The following is a 22,947-nucleotide window of genomic DNA, read 5'->3' as shown; positions in this document are numbered from 1 at the left end:
TTTTTCGTTTGCGAATTTTACCCTTTCTCTGTCCAACCTTAAGTCAAACCAGAGTTTGTGCAGAAATCAGTCTGAACTACGAATGAATTTCCTCCTGGTTTGACTGAGTCATATAAAACAGTTGGCTGCATAGCAGGTGTAGAAGCTGTGGTTTTAGTTATTTTGCGAGAAATGATGATATTCGGGGAAAGGTTTTCTGGGAAATGATTTTCCGGGAAGTGGTTCATTCCGAGAAATAGTTTTCCGGGAAATGACGTACAACCATTGCCGATTTTTTCGAGGGAGAAATTTCCAAACTACCTTCATCAATAGTTTGGAAATCCAACCATTCAATCAATCAATCCGATTATTACGTTTGGAGTTTATATCCGAATTTTACAATCGAAAATTTTTAAAGCAGATTTTAGAAGCGTTTTTGTCGGTCGTTCATTTAAGATGCTTTCTATTACATGTTTGAAAGAATGGACAATTACTCATGTGTGGTTTATCTTTTTAACCTTTGTTTTTGACTTCTTTCAAACATGAGCATTTCCTACAAAAATTTCATATCAAGTCTAAAACTGGTAACTTACCAAGGCGAAATTCGGATTTGGTGAGCCAGCATTCAGTATCAGATCCCGCAGGCCATCGTCGAGGAACTTTTGAACCTTTCTCGTCTGTTCCACGGTAGTCACCGAGAAGGGATCGTATCGACTGCCCAAAGCCATTGGCGGATGAACAGGAGGTTTTCCGCCGTTGCTCAGGTTCAGGTGCTGGCGATAGGCACTTTCGAAGCCACGAGCTTGGGGCGGTAATGGGGACGAAGTATGGAATGGATTAATGTGCAGAGCGGGGCGGGCAAGAAGCCGCTCCGTCGGAACGGTCGTAATAAATTTCTGAGGTCGGCCACGTTTGCCGGTTAGATTCGAGTAGTCCGTAATTTTTAGTGGTTTTAACCCAGAACTACCGGGTTGAGGGGAAAACTCTGTCGTTCGCCAGGCTCGTTCAAAGCCAGTATTGCCAGACCCGAAATTATTTTGATCGCTTCCATTCAGTAAAGATTGATCGATTTGCTTGTCGCCGATTTGTGTTTCCTGTGCGAGAAATTGATCTGGGTTGAAAAATCCTCCGTCGTCATCTTCGTCGATTACTTCCTGTTTAACTGTACAGTTATCGGTCTCGTCTGGTTTAGTGTCTGGTTCCGATTTTTTCAACTGTTTTTCCTCATCATCCAATATCCCACTAGCCCGAACTGAAGCCGGGTCTGCAGTGAGACCAAGTCCAGAGAAGAAGTTTGTTCTCCGTTTCCGCAGCAATTTATCATTTTCGACGCATTTGATTTTGTACTTAAAGAAGGCTTCAACGCTGATAATGCAGCTGGAACAAATTTGGGCATTGTGGTCATCTCGAAAACTTAGCTGAAAAATAAAATAAAATATGTTAAGCTCACAACCATCCAAGTATTCGTACAACATTTATGTCATTTTCGTTTTTGACAGTGCACTACACCAGTGTAATTGGTGCTACACACATTCAAACTTGGGTGGAACCAGCCTGTCGCTTTTTTGAACTAATCCGGTATAGCACCAGGTAAAAACTCTATTAGAAACTACATCATTTGGGAAGAAGGGGAAGGGGGGGGGGGGTTAATTTTGATAGTTGGCCACTTTTCCGAAGCACTTCCGCAACTGTCTATGCTGGTCAATGTAGTCATCGAGACTTCGGTAGGCCGACAGTGACCTAGAACTGCAAATGCAAGTTGTTTGACACACATTCCAGCGAATTATTTGTGCATTAATCGTTTGAATCAGAGTTTTCTATGTGACCGCAAGACACACCTCGTAACTCCGAAACCGTAAGTCGGATCGGAATGGAGTTTAATAACAGTTTACGATTTGATAAAACCTTTAATTTGAGACTAAGTTTGGTCCAATCGGTCGAGCCATTTCCAAGCAACCAATGTAACTGTTGTTCTTAATTTGGATACTTTCGCCGGGACTTCCGGAACCGTCGATGGTGGCCAATATGGCCAAAGAGACTTTGAATGACCGTGGGGTGCCTAGAACTACAAATCCAAGCAGTTGTGGTCACATTCAAAAAAAAATTTCCCCTTTATACATTCATCACAGTATCCGTTGAAATTATGATGTTTTGCGTGATTCACCTGTAATTCAGGAAATAGATGTCGGATCCACACAAAATTCAATAGCAGCCGATGGAAACGTTGTGTCTTTCATTTAAGGGATCATCCATAAATGACGTAGAATTATATAGGGGAGGGGGAGTTTTGTATTATGTGATGTGTGATGACAAGGGGGGTAGGGGCTCATGTCATACTACGTAGCTTTTTTAAAGGGGAATAACTAACATCGTTTTTCATTTTTTTCTCCGAGAAACCGATGTGGACATTTTATTAATATATCCGCACATACGCACATATATACATACATACATACATACATACATACACACGCACAGATATTTTCCCATCCCGACGAGCTGAATCGAATGGTAAATGAGAGACGGCCCTCTCCGGGCTTCGTATATTAAATCGGTTTTTGGAGCAATTGTGAAAGGCAAAAATGGCAATTTCCAAAAACTGTGAAAAATCACAATACATATTTCCATAAATCTGAAATTTTCATCAAAATGCCAAAAATCTATCATCTGTGAACAAAAATTGTGTCTCAGTCTGTCTTCACATCTCGCCCTGAGCAGAAGCAAAAAATTGTCCCGCGCAAGTGAAACAGTCAATTCTACCTAAAAATCAATCGGTGCCTAACACACAAGCAGTCCATATAACAATAGCCTATACCTACTGTGCGATATAGTGATGAGTGACGGTGCCCAGCAAAAAGCAACCCAGATGCGGCCGAACTGCTGTTGATTTTTCAAAATGCCCCGTAAGACCAGCCATTCGGGAAGTGGAACAGTTATTAAAAGTGCAGATGGAACTCAATCTGACTGAAGTGAAAACCCTACAAATGCATCACATCAAACATTGCGTGCTGATTTCGTTCAACATGTAAGTAGGGGTTTGCCCACTACTCGGGTTCTGGTTTGCCCGGCGAACCCTTCTTTTCAGGGCGGCCTAGGTGCCTCTACAGAATTTCGGGTTTTCGTAACAACAAAAAGGGGTAAACAAAACAAAATAAATTACTAAATTTACCGACTTTATTGTCCTCCAACTCTCCACTTCACTGCGGCTGCTGGTGATTCACTGCTGCGGGCGAAAGGCGGGCGGTTTCCTCCGACCGGCCGGGACAACAACGGCCGCGTTCTCCTTTGGTCGTTGGCTTCGTTGGCTTCGTTGGCTGCTCCGGCAGCGGTCCTTGTCTTTTAGCTAGGGAGGTCTCACCTTGGCTCCTTTGTTGGAACCTCCCTAGCGACGGTGGTGATGAATCACCGGATTCTTTGCTCCCCTGGATCCTTTGCGGATCCTTTGCGGTTAGCCGGGGAAGCGAAAATTCCTTGATGATTAGCTTCCCCCGACGGCGATCCAGCACCACGAAATAAACAAGCGCACAAACCACGGGCCGGCACTTTACGACGAATAACTTTCCGTCACACACGCGCACTTCGCACTACGGCTATTGTGGCTGGAAACTGTCCCGAACTGATGTAACGGGGACGTCTGTATTTTACCGTGGTCTGTCACTATCTCCTCTTTTACGATGGGCGCCTTCCGCACTCGACCACAACAAACAAGCACCAAAAAACGCACCGCCGCATAGCTGTCATCGCTATAGCACAGCATAGTCAGACCACTTTTGCAGCGAAAGGAGAGCGGTAACCTAACTAAACCCTATGCTATTTATTTACAAATACACAACAAAAATTACTACACCTATCTGGACTAATAACAACGTTCATGGACTATTATTTAAACGAAATTTACATCAAAAACATGAACGAGCATAATGAGCAGCGGTGAGTTATGTTGCAATAACAATACACTCTACGGAGAGAGTACGCACAACTAGGTATATTTCCACCCAGTGCTAAATTGTTACCCTGACGGGTTACAATCTCGTCCACACCGGGTGGAAAAAAATTGGCAACAATTTTTTTTCTAAACTAACACCTAACACCGATACAATAATTATGAACGAAATTAATAAATAAATAAACAAAGAAAAACTAACTACACCTAATTATTTCTTCCGCAATTTATAAATATTCATCAAAAAAAAATAATCGACCGGATGTCCTCATTGGTGAAAAGTTTGCCTGTGTTTGGTCTGATAATACTGACAGCGTACGCGAAGCGAGAAGTTGTCAGCCATTGTCATTATTCGGTTATGGGTTGAACCCTAAATCCAATCCGAAAACAAGATCGGTAACAACTCGATATTCCCAAAATTCTGCAAGTGGCATTGACAATTTTCAATGTTTCAACTTGCAGGGGAACGGTTGTCGGCATTATATTGTTCTTTTTCATCGACTGTCCAGAAATGTCTTACTTGTCCTTACGATACCAGTACTACACACTTGTGTTGGGGATTCAATCCAAATACATTCACACAGTCCCATTCATTCATTCTCAATCACTGGCCTTCTCGATCATTCACATTCCGATAAGCACTTCGAATTAACCCCAAAACAATTTTATCTTATCATTCACACATGCATTCATACACTCTGTTAGATTCCACACTCATACATTCACTCATACCATACCGCTTAACACGTCATCGTTTCTCCCACTCACAGACATTCCGGACAAAAAGTTTGTATATTCGTCCCTTTTCGCCTCAAAACGCTTCCTACATGGCATAAGAAACGTTTGAGAGGGACCAAAGAATGTCTTTCGCATAATTTAAACAGATCAAAATGATTCCCACCGGAATCAAACGAACCATTCCAGGTTTAACCACAAACCCAAAATTATGCGAAATAAAATTGTATCTATCGACCCGAAATCGAAGACACGGTACCGTTTTACCCCATTCGCTCTTCCACTTACACCACTCTGATCCAAATCGGGCTACACCTGCATGATGCAGAGCCTTGGTGCGAACATCGGGGAAATTGTCAAAAATGATGATATCATCCATCTGAATGGATGAATGAATCATCATCAAAACAAAACAATACGGATCGCGGAATCGTCCCCCGCATCGTATTTGGCGATTTTTATCCGGTTAAATTTTTCTGTTTTAAAGTGTGTAAATTCCACTCCGCCGCTGCCGTGCCAGGTCCCGGGGCATACGTTAAGTGTAATTATGGTTACCCCACTGCGTGAGTGGGGCGCAAAAGAATTTTATTTTTCGGTTTGCCGAATACGGCAGATAGTGTTGTGTATGCATCCGTTGACCAAACGACGGTACGGTGTAGTATACTTGTTTTTAAGTAGAGAATTCCACCCCTCCGTAACCGTCACCGGTGCCAGAGCATATATGTTGTGCGGATGTTTGTTTACCACACTGCGCGAGTGTGGCTCTGAAAAATTGCAGGAGGGATGGTTTTGAAGAACCTTCCCGCAGCAGTTTTGGTCTTCCTCGAATTTAATGGAGAGGACAGAGAAACTTATTTTATTTTTATTCGGACCAAAGTCCGTGTTGTTACCGTCGGGAACTGACGGCTGCTTTTGGAAAACTCCCAAGTGAGTAATCCATATAAAAACATACCGTCAGTCCACAGACGGCACGGAAAAGTTTTTATGCTGGTTTAAGGAGATTTGCTGGCCAAACTCCAAGATTTTTACCTGCTAAATCCTCCAGCTCGTAGGAGGATACACCCTTTTTTGAGACAATTTTTGCCGGTAAGTATTGTGGTCCAAGTTTAGCATTGTAAGACTCGAGTGCATTCGACAACTTCATGTTTCGACGGTACACCATTTGTCCCGTTTCAAAAGGTTTGGAGAACTTTCGATGACGCAAGTTGTACTGATGTCGAATGCCCTCGCTTGCCTTTGCCAAATTTTTGACCACAATCTCCCGGATTTTGTCTATCTGTTGGTGTCTTGTTTCTAGGTCACCCTCACCGGAAATCCTGCTGAAGTCATCGGCAGATGCCATTTCACACCCATGTATAATGAAATGAGGACTAAACCCAGTGGAGGAATGAACGGTAGTATTTAGGATGCGCTCCACATCACTGATGTGGACATCCCAGTTGCGCTGCTCGGTTCGAGCATATGCCCGGATTGCGGTGTTTATCGAGCGATTTGTTCGCTCCACTGGGTTAGCCTGCGAATGATAGCGGGAGTTCAGCCAATGTTTGACGTTGGTTTCTTTTATGAATTGACTGAACTCCTTCGAGGTGAAAGTGGAGGCATTGTCGCTTAGCAGAATTTCCGGGCTACCATGGCGATTGAACCACTGTTCGCTTAGTATCGTACAGAGTGATGTACTAGCGATTTTGCGAACGGGGGTTAACATGACGTACTTGCTGAAGACGTCGAGGACGACAAGCAAGTGTTGATTGCCACGTTTGCTTTTTGGAAGAGGACCAATATAGTCCACAGAAACCATTCGCCATGGTGCATTAGTCGCACGCGACTGACCCATTTCGGGCTGGACTGGGACGAAAGGAGCTTTGATTTCCTTGCACGTCCCGCATTCTCGAATAAACTTTCGTATTTCCGATCCCATACGAGGCCAGTAATATCGCAACTGCACTTCGCTGATCGTTTTATCGTATCCCACGTGAAGCAATTTTTCGTGGGTACGTTGGATCAAATCTTGACGGAACTCGGGTGCTGGGACGAGTTTCCAACTGAACCGCGAGTCGCACGGAACAACTTTCGAGTTGACATACTTGAAAAGTTGATCATTTTCTACTTTGAAGTCTGCATAATCGTCAGGATTTTGGATAACTTTGGACTTCATGGAACAGTACCAGTCTGAGGTGGACAAAGCTGAAACGGCTGCTACGGCCCGGGATAACGCATCAGGAACGACATTGTCCTTGCCTTTCCGGTGCTCAATAGACATGTCGTAGAGTTGTAATTCTAAACTCCAACGACTCAAACGTGAACTGGTTTTCCATTTAGTCTTCAGTATCCATGTAATCGCTGACGAATCAGTGACCAGTCGAAAATGATAACCTTCTAAGTAACCTCGGAAGTGATCAACCGCCATTATCACCGCCAGACCTTCCTTCTCAGTTGCATGATAGTTCCTTTGGGGGAGTGGTCAGTTTGTGCGAAAAGTAAGCAACTACTTTCTCACCCTCGGGATACTCCTGCACCAGAACAGCAGCGACTGCTACGTCACTAGCGTCCGTCTGAAGAATGAATTCTTTGGAGAAGTCTGGTGGGACTAAAACTGGAGGAGTGACTAGAAGTTCCTTAATTTTAAGGAACGCGAGTTCTGCCTCGGAGTTCCAAACTAAGCTCTTGGTTTTCGTTTTGAGCAGATCGGTCAAGGGAGCAGTGACCTCACTGAACCGATCGATGAAGCGGCGGTAATAACCGCACATACCGAGGAAACGACGAAGTTTCGTCACGGTAACCGGTCTCTCGTAGTCGAGAATCGGCTGAATTTTGTCAGGATTGACCTTGAGTCCGTCCCGATTCAACAAATAACCAAGAAACTTTAGTTCGGGGACTCCAAAACGGGATTTTTCCAAATTGATGGTTAGGTTGGCTCTTGCTAGACAATCGGCCACTGCTTTGAGCAACTGTATGTGATGCTCGAACGTTTCGCTTACGACGATGATGTCATCTAGGTAGACGAAAACGTAAGGTTCCCATTTACCGCGTCCTAGAACCTGGTCCATCAGTCGCGCCAGAGTTGCGGGGCTGTTGACGAGACCAAATGGTAGACGAGTAAATTGGAACATACCCCTGCCGGGAACACTGAAAGCGGTATATTTGCGACTATCCTTAGCCAGGGGTACCTGGAGAAAGGCCTCCTTCAAGTCTATGGTAGACAGGTACTTCGCCTTAGGTAAGCCGCCCAATATTCGCCCAGGGTGGGGCAAAGGGTATGCATCCCGTACAGTACGCTCATTGAGAGGCCTAGCGTCTAGACAAAGGCGGATTGAGTCGTCTGGTTTCGTGACAGCCACAATATTAAGCGACCAATCCGAATCAGACTCCTCGATAATTCCCATAGACCGCCATCGGTCAACTTCTTCCCAGACCTTAGACAGTTTCTTTGGGCTCATGTGATAAGGATATCGGCAAACGGGTGCCGCACCTTGGAATTCATCTTTGATGACAATCCTGTGCTCTGTGAATGAGGTTGGGTTTAGCTTTCCGGGCTCTACTGCCTGGAAACACTTCTTTACTTCTTCTACGCGCGCTAACTGTTCCGAAGTGAGTATCGACTCACGCGGTACTTCATCTTCTTCGTCGTCTTCCGATTCCTGACCTGAGTTCAACAGAGCACAGTTTTGTATCTCAGGAGAAATCCCAAAGGCGCGCCAAAAGTCCATACCTAGAATGGAGTTGACGGTCAGATGCTCTACTACAAGAGTGCATAGGACCTTTGTCAAATTTTGAAGAGTATACGGGAGATACGCTTGTCCAATGATTGGTAAGGATTGACCATTTGCAGAACGTAGTTCGAATGGTCGTTCCAACCTTTTCAATGGACTTTTCGAAAACTTTCGGTATAGCTTTTTAGTTATAATTGTGGCGTTACTACCACTGTCGAGCAAGGCTTTGAAGGATTTGCCGTACACTGCGACAATTGCAAATGGACGGTTATCGAACGGGTCGTCAAGGACGATGGTTTCGACAGACAACGAATTATCATAGTCCTCATCACGAGCCGGTCGAAAACTGTCGTAAATCTGGGGATTAATTATTAGTTGTTTGGAGCGCTGCTTTACTGCCAACTGCGACTTCAGTTGGTTCTGATCCCGTTTTTTAGGCAGTAAGGGCAACGAGAAACATTAAAGCCTTTAAACCCACACACGATACAGAAGACCCGTTTTGGTTTCCGGCATTCCTCATATCCGTGTCCTTTGTCTCCACAATTGTAGCAGACGCCAAGCACGGGAGGAAGATGCTTTTCCACCAAATACTCCAGACACATTATAGGTTTCTGCGGTGGTTCGATTGGGTTTTGATTGTTTCCCTCGAGATTCTTGCCATCCTGATTCCCCTGCTGTTTCTTTTTCTGGTTGTCAGGAGGCTTGTTTGAATCAAGACCTGCCGGTTTGGCATCCTTGCTCCAAAACGTTTTGGATTTTGCGTTGCCGTTATTCTGTCCACCTCCCTTTTGGTTTTGATTATTTTGTTTTTGTTTGTTTTGTGGTGGATTATCAGAATAAGCAGCAACTTCCCGAGAAGAACCGAAAACTTTCTGATAAATCGGCGTCTTGGAGGCGTCGATCGATTTACCAAGACTCATCAATTCTGAGAGCGTGTTCACTGGCCTGAGGATAAGCATTTGTTTATAGTCGGCTTTCAGGTTCCGCTTGAGCACGTCGAGTTTTTCGCTCGGTGCCATTGGAACCGTCATAGCACGAAATATTTTCTCCATTTCCAGGAAATATTCCTGGAAAGATTCGTTACGCATCTGCCGGCGCTGGAGAGCCTTCATTTTGAGCGTAGCATAAAGTTCAGGATGTACGAAATTTACCTTGAGCTCGCAAACAAGATGGTTCCAATTAAACAACCGGTTTTGCGCACGCATAGCCTGATACCAGGTCAAAGCATTGCCAGTGAACAAATGCATCGCAGAATTGAAAAGTTCTTCTTCGCACATTTGTTCACACGCAGCGTAATTTGCTACGGTGTCCAAAAACTCATTAAGTCCAGTTCCTACATCAGTTTCAGCATACTTCCGAATCTTCCAATCAACGACGCGTTGCGGGTTTCGCGAGTAATTCCTGGAGGCCACTATCGGTCCGTTTCCCGCATTGGTGGATATCGAAAAGTTCGGATAGGATGGTCCCGCCAGCTGTTCGGTATTTTCAGGAACGTAATGCTGGTTCTGAGTTTGGTACGGGGCTGTGAATCCAGTATTCTGTTTCAGTTTCTCGATAGGAAGTGATGGACATAGATTTTGTTGACCCGAGAATCCTCGCTTCAACACAAATTGATCGGGACTGGGCGCCAGTGTTGGGCGAGGAATCTCCGGTGCATCAAATGAATCGGGTACGTCCATCAAACGCAAATCTTCCAGATCGGTCTGCAGATCCATCTCGGGAGCACTTTCCTTCTGATGTACTAGTGCCCGAAGTTCATTCACGGATTCACGAAGTGAGACAACTTCTTGAACCGTCTTTCTCAAAACTGACGAAATTGTTGTCAGTGAAGCAATCCCGCCCATTAGCGTTTCGGTAGCTTTTGAAAAAGCATCAGACCCCTGAGACGCTAGGGCTTTATTATCGTTGGATTGCTGTCGCAATTGTCGAATCTCGTCCCTCATCTCGCACAAGACACGCAACAGGTCGTCTCCTACGAGCTGTTTGGAAAGAGATCCTTCGTTATCGGAAGGATTGGATCCCTGTGGAATTGCAGGTACGTCTGTACTCAGCAAATCTCCCAAAATTTCTCCATCCTCCCCTTCTTGGTTGTCGGGAGGAAGTGCTGCCTGTTCGTCACTGAAATGACTGGCATAAACTGCTAGAACTTCCTCCAGCAACCCCGAAATTTCCTGGTTGACCTCCCCTGCCGCATAATTTCGGATAACCTGGAGCCTAAACTCCAAATGAAGCAACCGTGTTCGGTAAATCTCCTTGTTTGGGCACCCGTACTGGAGATCTTCCTTGATTGTTAGTAATTTACCAAGGCAGATCTCCTTTTCTTCACCCGTCACCCCGGAAATTGCGTACTAATTCCCTCCGAGACGACCGCTCATGCGACAAAATTCCCCGAAGACGCCGCTGCCGCTGGACACCCGAAAGATCCGAATCAGGAGAGATAAAAATGCTTCGAGATAGCAGCTCAAAATCCAGCTCATCGAAATGCAAATGATCGACGCGCATGAACACACACGCTTGGTTGAATTTCTCCAACGCCATCATAACTTGCGCTATATTGGAAGAAATCACCAAGACACAAAGCATGTAAGTACTAACACGGTATTATTTTCGATTTTTCGCCCACTAACGATTCCCTTAAAATTTCAGGAAATCAAGCTGTTCCAAAAATGTCTCAAACCGGATTGAGAATTCAAGGCGATTGGCCACCGCAACCGAATAATAACAACAACCTTCAAACTACTCGTCCGGCAGACCAAACACAAACAACGCAATCCACAAATTCGGACAAAAAAAGAAAATGCAAAAATCAAAAAACAATACCAAAAATGTAAATAAATAAATAATACGACCGCGGAACAATATTGCGGAAGAAACCTCACCACTGTTCTACGAAAATCCTCTATTTAGTAGAAGCACCCCACACTCCGGAAGAAAAAAATATTTTCCAAAATAGGAAAATATTTTTTTCAGTGTGTTTTGCGCTGTGCGCCAAATGTAAGTAGGGGTTTGCCCACTGCTCGGGTTCTGGTTTGCCCGGCGAACCCTTCTTTTCAGGGCGGCCTAGGTGCCTCTACAGAATTTCGGATTTTCGTAACAACAAAAAGGGGTAAACAAAACAAAATAAATTACTAAATTTACCGACTTTATTGTTCTCCAACTCTCCACTTCACTACGGCTGCTGGTGATTCACTGCTGCGGGCGAAAGGCGGGCGGTTTCCTCCGACCGGCCGGGACAACAACGGCCGCGTTCTCCTTTGGTCGTTGGCTTCGTTGGCTTCGTTGGCTGCTCCGGCAGCGGTCCTTGTCTTTTAGCTAGGGAGGTGAGCTTGGCTCCTTTGTTGGAACCTCCCTAGCGACGGTGGTGATGAATCACCGGATTCTTTGCTCCCCGCAAAGAATCCCGGAAGACACCGCAGTGTTCTTCCCAGGGGGAGCCGTTGTCCACCCTGCTTCACCCTCCTTGGCTATTAGCTGGGAAGGAGAGCAAAGCTCGTTCGGCTTATCCTTCCCAGCGAGGGCGGATTGGTGCGTCTGGATCCTTTGCGGTTAGCCGGGGAAGCGAAAATTCCTTGATGATTAGCTTCCCCCGACGGCGATCCAGCACCACGAAATAAACAAGCGCACAAACCACGGGCCGGCACTTTACGACGAATAACTTTCCGTCACACACGCGCACTTCGCACTACGGCTATTGTGGCTGGAAACTGTCCCGAACTGATGTAACGGGGACGTCTGTATTTTACCGTGGTCTGTCACTATCTCCTCTTTTACGATGGGCGCCTTCCGCACTCGACCACAACAAACAAGCACCAAAAAAACGCACCGCCGCATAGCTGTCATCGCTATAGCACAGCATAGTCAGACCACTTTTGCAGCGAAAGGAGAGCGGTAACCTAACTAAACCCTATGCTATTTATTTACAAATACACAACAAAAATTACTACACCTATCTGGACTAATAACAACGTTCATGGACTATTATTTAAACGAAATTTACATCAAAAACATGAACGAGCATAATGAGCAGCGGTGAGTTATGTTGCAATAACAATACACTCTACGGAGAGAGTACGCACAAATAGGTATATTTCCACCCAGTGCTAAATTGTTACCCTGACGGGTTACAAACAACATTAACCAAGCTGAGTCATTCGCCTCGCGAAACAACATGCAGCACACCGCCGAATGCGGCAATGTTAAATATAGCATTCCCGTATACATCGAGAACGGCGCTGTAGAAGTTCGGGTCCATGATTTGGCTACGCGTACCCCTGACGGCGCGATTAAAAAATGCTTGCAAAAATACGGAGAAGTAGACTCCGTTACACATGATACATGGAGGATTTTTTTCCCGGGCATCCCTAACGGTGTTCGTGTGGTGAGAATGCGTGTGACCAAGCCAATTCCCTCTTACTTAAGCTTCACAGTGTTAGGAAAGGACGATGCTCTCATTCAACAGACATCACTAGTCACGTACCCAGGGCAAATTCCTACGTGCCAGTTCTGCACGAAGAAGCTGCACCTCGGAAAACCTTGCGTAGAAACTGATAAGGAAAACTCAAATCCAACTGAAATCAGCACACAACCATCTTACGCTAAACCACTAACAGCTGCAAAACCAACATCTGTGGATCAAGCACCAACAACCAGCAACAGCAACAACGAAACGAATGCCGATAACGAACCTACTAAAACGACTCTTAAGAGTAAAACACAAACTGGAACATCCGACTGCGAGCAGCAGGAAAGTAGTACGGATGAGGACATGAACGTGAACGATAACGCGAAAGAAAACAAACGAAATGAACCTCAATTTGCAGTGGACAACACTGGCAATATTTCGCCCCCTAGAAAAAGGATCTCAACACGCAGCAGAAAGCTGCGCCTGAACGAGACCAAAAATTTAACGTAGTTGTTTTTTTTAAATTTATTGTAAAAAAACAAACAATCGGCCTCGTCGAGCTACCGCATTTGGGCCTAAATAACGAGGGTCTACCTCAAAGGGAAGAAGAGCGTATTCGCATAAGAATAAGAAGGGTCGCAGATTTAACAGACGCAAAACAGATTCAAGATAATCTGCATAAGGTGTATGCATGTGTGTACAATAATATTATTGGTGGCAAACATCTTGAGAACCTCAAAAAGGCTGAAAGCACTAGTTTCTATATTCAAAGCTTTATGTTTGAATTAATTTCGTTTTTAATAATTGCTTTTTTTGGGAAATAATGAAGTATTTACGCAATGTCGATCTTGCCAATCGTAAAACTAAAACTCTCACTTTACGAGTGCCTATACCTTTGCTGGTATCATCTTGGGTTTTCACGTCATTTGCAGTTTGACAAGACCATAATTTGATGTTGGAACGGTCTATCCCTAAGAATGATTATAGGAAGGGCAATCCCTCGCTAAATAAATTTATTAATTATAAAAAAAACAAAAATTGTAAAAAAAATTGTGACAAATCTGTGAATATGGTAACCCTAACAACCAGTGCAAAGGTGTCAATCGCACTGCCACTTTCCAGAAGAATACAATTTAAAGAGCACACATCAGTGAACCCTCCTGTATGTACACTGTAGTACACTCTGGTGAGCAATTAACACACGTTGGTGAATATTATCTAATATTTTTACTTGAACGCTCCACAGAGAATTTAACCCTTTATAAGGCAATGACAACTATATTGCCACCAATAATATATTTTTCGTTCTTTATGATTAATCATGGTAAAAAAACTAAAATTAGTGTGGTGTCAGTCTACTTTCTACTTCTGTCCAAGTCAGACGTACAATCGAACCAAGTGAACAACAACTAGCAACCTCCCGATCTAGTGTGCATTGTCTCGAGAACAAAGGAAACTTAATTTATTCTTACTATCATGAGTAAAGTCGATGAAAAAACTCTACTCCGACCCAACACAGCGGTCGTTGACTTTAAATTCTGTTCAATAAAATTGAGTTTTCCTAAAGTGGAATACCTGCTGAAGGTGAAGATGCAGCTTAGGCTCAAGGAGGTTATGTATCTACAGTATCATCATCTTCGCAATGTAGTACTCATATCATTCAACACGTTAGCCCAAGCCGAACGTTTCGCTTTGCAGAACAACTTGAAGCACGTGGCTGAAAACGATAAAGTTGGAATTACGATTCCCGTGTATATAGAAACAGACTATGTACATGTAAAGCTACATGACCTATCCACCACGTACCCCTTCTAATCTAATTGCAAAATACATGTTGCAATACGGAGAAGTATAATCTGTTACACCTGATACGCGGAGAAATTCTTTCCGGGTACACCTAACGGTGTTCTTGTGGTGAGAATGCGGATCGAAAGACCTATCCCCTCCCACTTTACTATAAAACTCAAAACCCACGAAGCTAGTATTAACCAAACTATGTTATGCACCCATGTGGGGCAAACTCCTACGTGCAAGTATTGTAATCAGACAGCGCACCACGGACAACCTTGCGCGGAAGATACAGAGGAGAACGCATCTCTACTGATTGCCAACGTATCAACGGCAAACCAACCCAAAAAAGAGTTTTTAATACCAATACTTGAACCACAAACGGTTGCCAAATTTATGGCAGCTGTTCAGTCCATATTGACAACTACTAAAGCAGCATCCAGCACCCCAAAAACCACTGTAAGCAACATCGGTGAAGAAGATACCAACAATGACGACGGATTTACAATAGTCACCCGTAAGTGCAAGAAGCAGAAAAGAACATCTGATCGCGAGCACCAAGGCACTTTTAACGATGATGACCTTGATGTGAAGGTCGGGAGAGAATTAAATGGTCCCCATGACGCAGTAGGCGAGCCGCGAAAGAAGGTGTCCGTTCACAAGAAAAAGTTGCGCGCACGAGATCCAACGGATAATCAATAATATTTGCTTTATTTTTATTTTTTATACAATTATATTATACATTTACACTGCTGGCCAATAAAATAGGTGTGAGATAAATATACATGAAATTTTGAGTTTTCTCTAAAAATATTTTTTTATTCCAATATTTTATGGTTAGGCACAGTCGTAAATATGAAAAAGAACACTTTTATTTGTAAATTAATTGTTATGCTTTACAGGAACTCTCTCTTCCCCATGAAATCCAAAAAAGCACCTGGTCAATGAAATAGGTGTATTGTAATCCATTGCATTAAAAATTTTCAAATCCAATGATTTTAAGACTTTAATATTTTTGACAACTAGTAGCCTGTGTAACCTCCCTTATTCAACCAAATTTTATCCATTCGCCTTGGCGCTGATAAGTTTCCGTTGGCATAGTGTACCATTCCTTTTAAGCTGCTTCCCACAAACGACCCTTATTTCTGAAATTTTGACCGGATATCTTCTTTTTAAGTACATTCCGTAGATTTTCTACGGGATTAATGACAGGAGATTGGCAGGGTCCGAAATTATAATCACTTTATTATCCCGAAATCATTCCTTTACATGCTTCGATGTGTGTTTTAAGTCAATATCTTGCTGAAACTGTCATGTAAAGGCACGTTATCTTTGGCAAAGGACTGCATGCCATCCTTTAGGATGTCCATCCTTTAGCCTTGCATTCGAATCTTGCCATTATAGTGGCGTTGCGAAGAATAGGACCTGCGCCATTCCACGAAAAGCAAGCACCAAACCTCATTGTTCTCGCTTCCGTGCTTTACCATATTTTGCGTGTGTCGCAGATCAAACTGTTTGCACTTTGGACATATAACGTTTCGTTGTGCATCGGAGGAAAACAGGTTTATCTTTGATTCGTCCCTCCGAAGGATATGTCGCCATATTTTGATTCCTTCTGAACCATGCCCATTAACGCTGTTGAAAAGTAAATTGCATATTTCTGCGAAGTCTTTTGCTTCGCAATAGTGGAACCTTTTTAGCAATTCTTTCTGGAAGATTGGAGTTTTACAGCCTACGGAGAACTGTTATCGGACTTACCACATTTCCAATTTGTGCTGTAATAGTCTTGGATGACGCGAATGGATCAGATTTCGCTAATAATGCAATGCAATGGTCAGTTGCTGTAGATGTTTTCTTGGGTTTTTTTTGCGTGTTTCTTTTTTCGAAGGTTTTAAGGCATTTGTAAAGAAGTTTTCGGAATGCCAAAGTGTATTCGCGATTTATTTGTACGTCTTATCTTCTTTAACAAAATTTCTTAGCAAAACTCGTTCCACTTGAGTACAGTGAGACGCTCGACCCATTCTATAACAAATCTTTGACTTAGTCAACATTTAAATACATTTATTAGCACGCAGAATACAAACTTTACCAAATTAAACATATAATGGTATTGAGTAAAATAATAACCAGTTAATATATTTCACACACCTATTATATTGACCACACAAAAAAGCCTGTGGCAGTCTTGTTTTACATCTTGACAAAGATTGCAAATATAATCAGCGCCAACAACCCACTAGTAACTTGACAGATACCAAGGCTTGTGTGTGCGGTAGGTTTGATTGAGACTGCTGTAACTTGGTATGTGTAATTGAGAGAAACACAAAATAATCTATAACACACCTATTTTATTGACCAGCAGTGTATATTTTAAACATTGACTATATCACTACTCTGTTCTGTATTTCATTCAACCAGGAAGAAATCTTCGAAGAGCACAGTTGGAAGATCTCGCTCCACTAGTTTAAAAGACGACAACACAGGTGGAAGATCGCGCTACTCTGCTTTAAAGAGGGAGTCTACAAGTCATGGATGCCAAAACCGCCGTCGGTAGTACTAGCAAACCTGTAATTCACTATGGTACTATGGCTAGTTTTAAGACAAATGAACATTAACGAAGTCGTACAGCACGCAAAAACGATGCGGCGTAGCCAATTGTACGATATTTCCCGGCATGACATTTCCAGGAAAATTATTTCCCGGAATGTACCTTTTCCCAGAAACCCGTTTCCTGCAATGTATCAGTTCCAGGAACAAACGATTTTCCGGAATACTGTAAAGACCCGTTTTTATCAGCCCCTTGGTGAATTTTAGGCTGATAAAATGGGGACATTGACAAAATCGGAGCATATATTTTTCTTTCTTTTTAGGAAACCGAAGTTCTTTGAATATTCATTTTTAGTCCTTAGATAAAGCCTCATAACCTTTTCTGATTATTTAGTTTAAATTTCCGTTAAGGGGATCTCAAAGTGCAAAATTTAAAAAAAAACAAAATTTTTATTTTTGCATATTTTGGATCCCTAAGATAAAAATGCTCAAGAAAGGATTTGCTCGAATTCAATTTGGTTCGCCTGCTAGAACCTATCGAACTATCAACTATCAATTTCCATATGAAGCTGACGAAATCGGGTCTTAACTGTATACTTTTTCTCTGTAATTTGCACATTTCTTACAAAGGAAATGTATTGAATATTTTTCCGAAGCTCGGAGGCCCGAGTCTTATGTACCAATCGACTCAACTCGACAAATTGGGACAATGATTTCTCAGCCTATTTAGAAAATTTGATGTGATCAGTCCAATCGAAGCACTCGTGTGCTATTGTAGGTGATGTAAATGTCCCAATTAATCTTGCTAATAACAATATTGTTAGAAGATATAAAATACTCTTGGAATCTTATGACTTTATTTGTACAAATGTTTTTCCTACCAGACCAATTAGCGAAAACATACTTGATCATGTGCTATGCAAACTGGACGATGTAAATCGAGTGCGCAATGACACAATATTTAACAATCTGAGTGACCACTCTCAGATCTTAACAACTTTTAAAATCACAGCTGAAAGGGAACCAATGTTGCTTACCAAAAAAAAATGTTGACCATCGCCAACTTAACCACGAGTTTTCCGGCTTCGTTAATGGTATTGATGTCATTGTCGACGCGGAATTTACTATTCAATCTATCGCATCCACATACAACTCATTACTTCAACGTCACGCGAAAACAATAACTAAAATAGTTAAAGTGAAAGGCACTCACTGTCCCTGGATGACTTTGGATTTATGGACTCTAGTAAAAATAAAGAGCAATTACCTTCAACGTCTCAAAAGTAATCCCGCGGATCAACATCTAAAGCAAATGCTATTGCATGTATCCAAAAAGGTAGATGCCAAAAACGACGGATAAAAAAAATCTTTCTATGAGAACCTTCTTACTAGCACACCACATTCAAAGCTATGGAAAAACCCAAAAAGCACTTTTGGTTTAGCAAAGAAAAGCGACCAGATAAATCTACTATGCTATATTTCACCCTAAGGAGGAAAATTTGTTAAAAACCAAAATTTCTCACCAGGGTGAAAATTTTGTTGGTAAATATAATGTGGATAAATCTAATTGTCGATGGTAAAAAAAACCAACAATAATGCAGAAGTCTGTGAGACATTTAACCCATTCATGCCCATGTTGTTTGTGGACAACAACGATTTCAAACAGCTATAACTTCTGATTGGGGCAAGATTTGCTCACAAAACAAGTAAGGCTAATAAATGTGACTATTGGCTTTCATTTGAGTACTAACAGTTACAAGTATCAGCTCTAGAACTGAAGTTATTGCAATTAGTCTGATTGAACTCCGATGGAACAGTGCTGCCAGGGACAGTTTACGTTGACGACGGAAAATTAATTTTTCATACAACTTCGTTATGTTGCAATATTAGTGAAAACTGATAAAACTTATCAATTTAGCGTATTTTTGGCTACGTTTTCCACGAAGTTGGACTATTTGAAATATTCTAGGAGAATTGTAGTGAGCATTGGAAGGTAAAAATTGAGCAACTTCTAGCACTGCAAGGGAATCACCTACCTTTATAAAAAAAACGTTTTTCGAGTATCTTGCCCCCACCGTTTTCAAGAAAAAATAGTTTTGAAACCCTACACGCACTAGAAAAAAGTTGAGCATGAAAGGGTTAATGTCTCCTTCTCTAGTATAGGGCAAAAACTGTCTAATGATATCCCCACCACCTCAAACATTTGTCCTTTAAGTAATGTTCGTCGCGTCCGTGAGTCAATATTTTTGTGTCCTTCATCAACAAACGAAGTAATTATGCTGATACATAGCCTAGATAATAAGAAGAGTAGTGGCCCTGATAACATTCCTGTTAATATGTTAAAAGGAAATTTTTGCGGTTTTTCTAGAATCCTTTCTCAATGTTTCAACATAATTGTTCAATCTGATTATTACCCTGACTGTGTCAAAGTGGCTAAAGTCATCCCTGTTTTTAAATCAGGTAACTGTTGTGATTGTAATAATTATCGTCCTATATCTACACTGTCCGTTTTCAACAAAATCCTCGAAAAACTATTTGTTGCTAGATTATTAGAATTTTTGAACAAACACAGCGTCCTCTACAGATTTCAGTATGGGTTTAGACAAGGCTCTAGCACCGAAACTGCTATAATTGAATTAGTTGATCTAATAATGAGCGAAGTGGATCGTAAAAACATTGTTGGTGCTCTATTCCTAGACCTTGAAAAAGAATTTGACACTTTGGACCACACAATACTGCTGGCCAAGCTTGAATGTTACGGTATCAGGGGCATTGCTCATTCTGTTATTCATAGTTACCTAACGAATAGAAAGCAATTTGTATTTGTGGATGGTGAACGTAGTAGCCTTGCTCCCATTGGAATCGGTGTCCCTCAAGGTAGTAATATAGGACCTTTGTTATTTCTGTTGTATATCAATGACCTAGGTAATTTGAGGCTTACTGGAACTCCTAGACTGTTTGCTGATGACACAGCTCTGTTTTATCCCAACAAAGATGTCAATACTATTATTAACTCGATCGATAACGATCTAAGTGTTCTCGACCAATATTTCAAAGCAAATTTATTATCACTAAACCTTTCCAAAACTAAGTACATGATCTTCCGATCCATACGGAAAACTTTACCAATACATCATCATCCCAAACTTAGAGATTGTACAATTGAAAATGTGGACTGTTTCAAATATTTGGGTATACACTTAGATCCTACGTTATCCTGGATACACCATTTAAAATTTGTCGAAAAGCGTGTGGCATCCTCTTGTGGTATTTTGTGGAGAGTTAAAGCGTTTGTTCCCCAGCGAGCTCTGTTGACCTACTACTTTGCATACATTCATTCACAACTTAACTACTTAGTATCGGTATGGGGGCGAGCAGCGAGCTCTCACCTTAAAAAACTACAAACACTACAAACCAGATCCCTGAAAATTATATTTAATAAACCACTTTTATAATCGACTTTGTTGTTATACTCTGAAAGTGCCCACAATATTTTACCCATAGCCCACTTATGTGACGTACAAACACTATTATTCATACAGGACAATCTACATAACTCCATCGCGCAGCATAATATACATTTTACAACTTTAACACATTCTCGTTCAACACGTCGAAACAGTAACTTGCAACGCATTCGAGCAGCCACAAACCTTGGCCAAAAGCGCATTCTTTTTATTGGCCCTACAAAATTTAATGCACTTCCACTTGACATGCAGAGAATCGACAATCGTACCATCTTCAAGGCTAGATTGAAACAGTACTTTAAACATAGGCTTAACGAAATATTTAATTAATGATATTGTTTTGTAATTTAATGTAAACATCCGTCAGCAGTATTTAACTTTAATTTAATTTATAATGTGGATCCCTTAACAGGAAATCTATTTCCACTGGGATTCCACCTTAATTATCTTATGGCGATTTCGCTTGAACCTGAAACTGAGTCAGGTTCTAACCCCAACCGCTGTCAGTTCATACATTTTGACAGCAGTTGGGGTTAGGAACTGACTCAGTTTCGCCTCAAACAAAAACCCCATTAATCTAATTGCACATCAATAAATGTCTGTTTCAGCTCAGTTTGTTTTATTTGTTTTTGTTGCCATTGTTCATGGGCTGAGACAAGTTGCGTCCGAGGGATTGCCCTTCCTATGATGATTCTCAGGGATAGACCGTTCCAACATCAAATTATGGTCTTGTCAAATTTTGGTCTTGTCAAACTGCAAATGACGTGAAAACCCAAGATGATACCAGATAAGGTATAGGCATACGTAAAGCAAGAGTTTTGGTTTTACCACTGGCAACATCTATATTGCGTAAATACTGCTTTACTTCCAGAAAAAAGAAGTTATTAAAATCAAAATAAATTAAAACAATGTTTTGAATATAGAAACTAGTGCTTTCAGCCTTTTTGAGGTTCTCAAGGCGTTTGCATGCACCTTATGCAGATTATCTTGAATCTGTTTTGCGCTTGTCAAATCTGCCACTCTTCTTATTCTTATCCGGACACGCTCTTCTTCCCTTTGGGGCAGACCCTCGGTTGCGTCCACTACCAGGGGGCTCTTGTATGAGTTTTTTGGTGTGGGGGAGTGTGGTGGGCAATTTAAAAAAATGTCTGTATGAATGTGTGTATGTATGTATGTACACTAATGTCATGTAATTATCTCAGAAACGGCTGAACCGATCTCAATGAAATTAGAGTGTGATATTATAGAGTCCCGTACAGAGGAAAGCGCAACACTGCCTAATAGGGTATGGCAAAAAATTTTTTTATTGACTTCTCAAAGGCCCCCCCTCTCATATTGTGACAAATGTCAAAGTAAGCTCAGATACCAAATTTCACATCATTTGGACAATTCCCCGCCCACTTCGCTTGAAATTTTTTGAAACTGGTACTACGGGAAAATATGGAGGAAAAATACATTAAATGCTATAACTTTTGAAGTAGCAATCAGAAAATTACAATTTATACCTCTTTTGAAAGTAAATAATCATAGTATTTGAATGGAGATATTTTTGTTTCTAGGAAAATCCCATATTTTTAATGATTTTTCTGCTCCGTAATGCAAATTGTACATATTTTGTAGTTTTTCTAATGTGAAAAAATCTCAGAAATCGAACGGAACCCTTTTGACCTTAGTCCGAATACGAGAATTTGGGGTTATAGGACTTTTTGTCATTCATATTAAATTTTATTAATTTCTCATGCATATGTCTCTATTATTCTTCAATCACTTTTCATAACATGTAACTTGTCGAACGTGTAAAATTCTGAGGAATAAAACAAAAATAAAAGCGTTAGAGCTAAAATTCAGAAACATCAAACTTTTTGATATTTACTCTACAAATCTCATTTTTTTCATTACTTGTCCTAATACCTCATTACTTGTCCTAATACCTCAACTTTCCCAATTTTTCCAGGAATGAAACTTTTCTCATGTGATCCCTAAGTATATTTTACACTAAAAGCAGTAAAATTAATAAGAATTTTGTTGTTAAATGGAGTTAATATGTGCGATTTTATGATAAAAATGTGAAATCGACACTATATGTCAGATAATTTGATGTTTCTGAATTTTACCGGTAACGAATCTATTTTTGTTTTAATTCTAAGGATTTTCCACGTTCAACAAGGTATAGTTTATGAAAATTGAGTGCAGAATAATAGAGATATATTCACGAGAAAATGATGAAGTTTGATATGAATGACAAAAGGCCGTTTAACCCCTACTTTTCGTATTCGGACAAAGGTCAAGAAGGCTCCGATCGATTTTTGAGATTTTTTACATTAGAAAAACTACAAAATATGTATGATTAGCATCACGGAGCAGAAAAATCATTAA

The 22,947-nt window shown here is 41.5% G+C and overlaps 1 protein-coding gene across 1 annotated transcript in view; it reads right to left on the bottom strand.

Moving 5' to 3' along the window:
- LOC131677780 (uncharacterized) overlaps positions 1 to 22,947 on the bottom strand; it is a 41,210-nt gene that overhangs the window by 10,290 nt on the left and 7,973 nt on the right. The window contains exon 2 of the mRNA XM_058957816.1: positions 573 to 1,397. Within this exon, the coding sequence (XP_058813799.1) occupies positions 573 to 1,397 (825 nt within the window). The remainder of the gene's footprint in view (positions 1 to 572; positions 1,398 to 22,947) is intronic.

Source organism: Topomyia yanbarensis, chromosome 1, assembly GCF_030247195.1.
Source record: "Topomyia yanbarensis strain Yona2022 chromosome 1, ASM3024719v1, whole genome shotgun sequence".
In the NCBI taxonomy this organism is placed as follows: Eukaryota; Metazoa; Arthropoda; class Insecta; order Diptera; family Culicidae; genus Topomyia; species Topomyia yanbarensis.
Note: the sequence above shows the minus strand (reverse complement) of the source record. Positions and strands in the feature narration are given on the sequence as shown.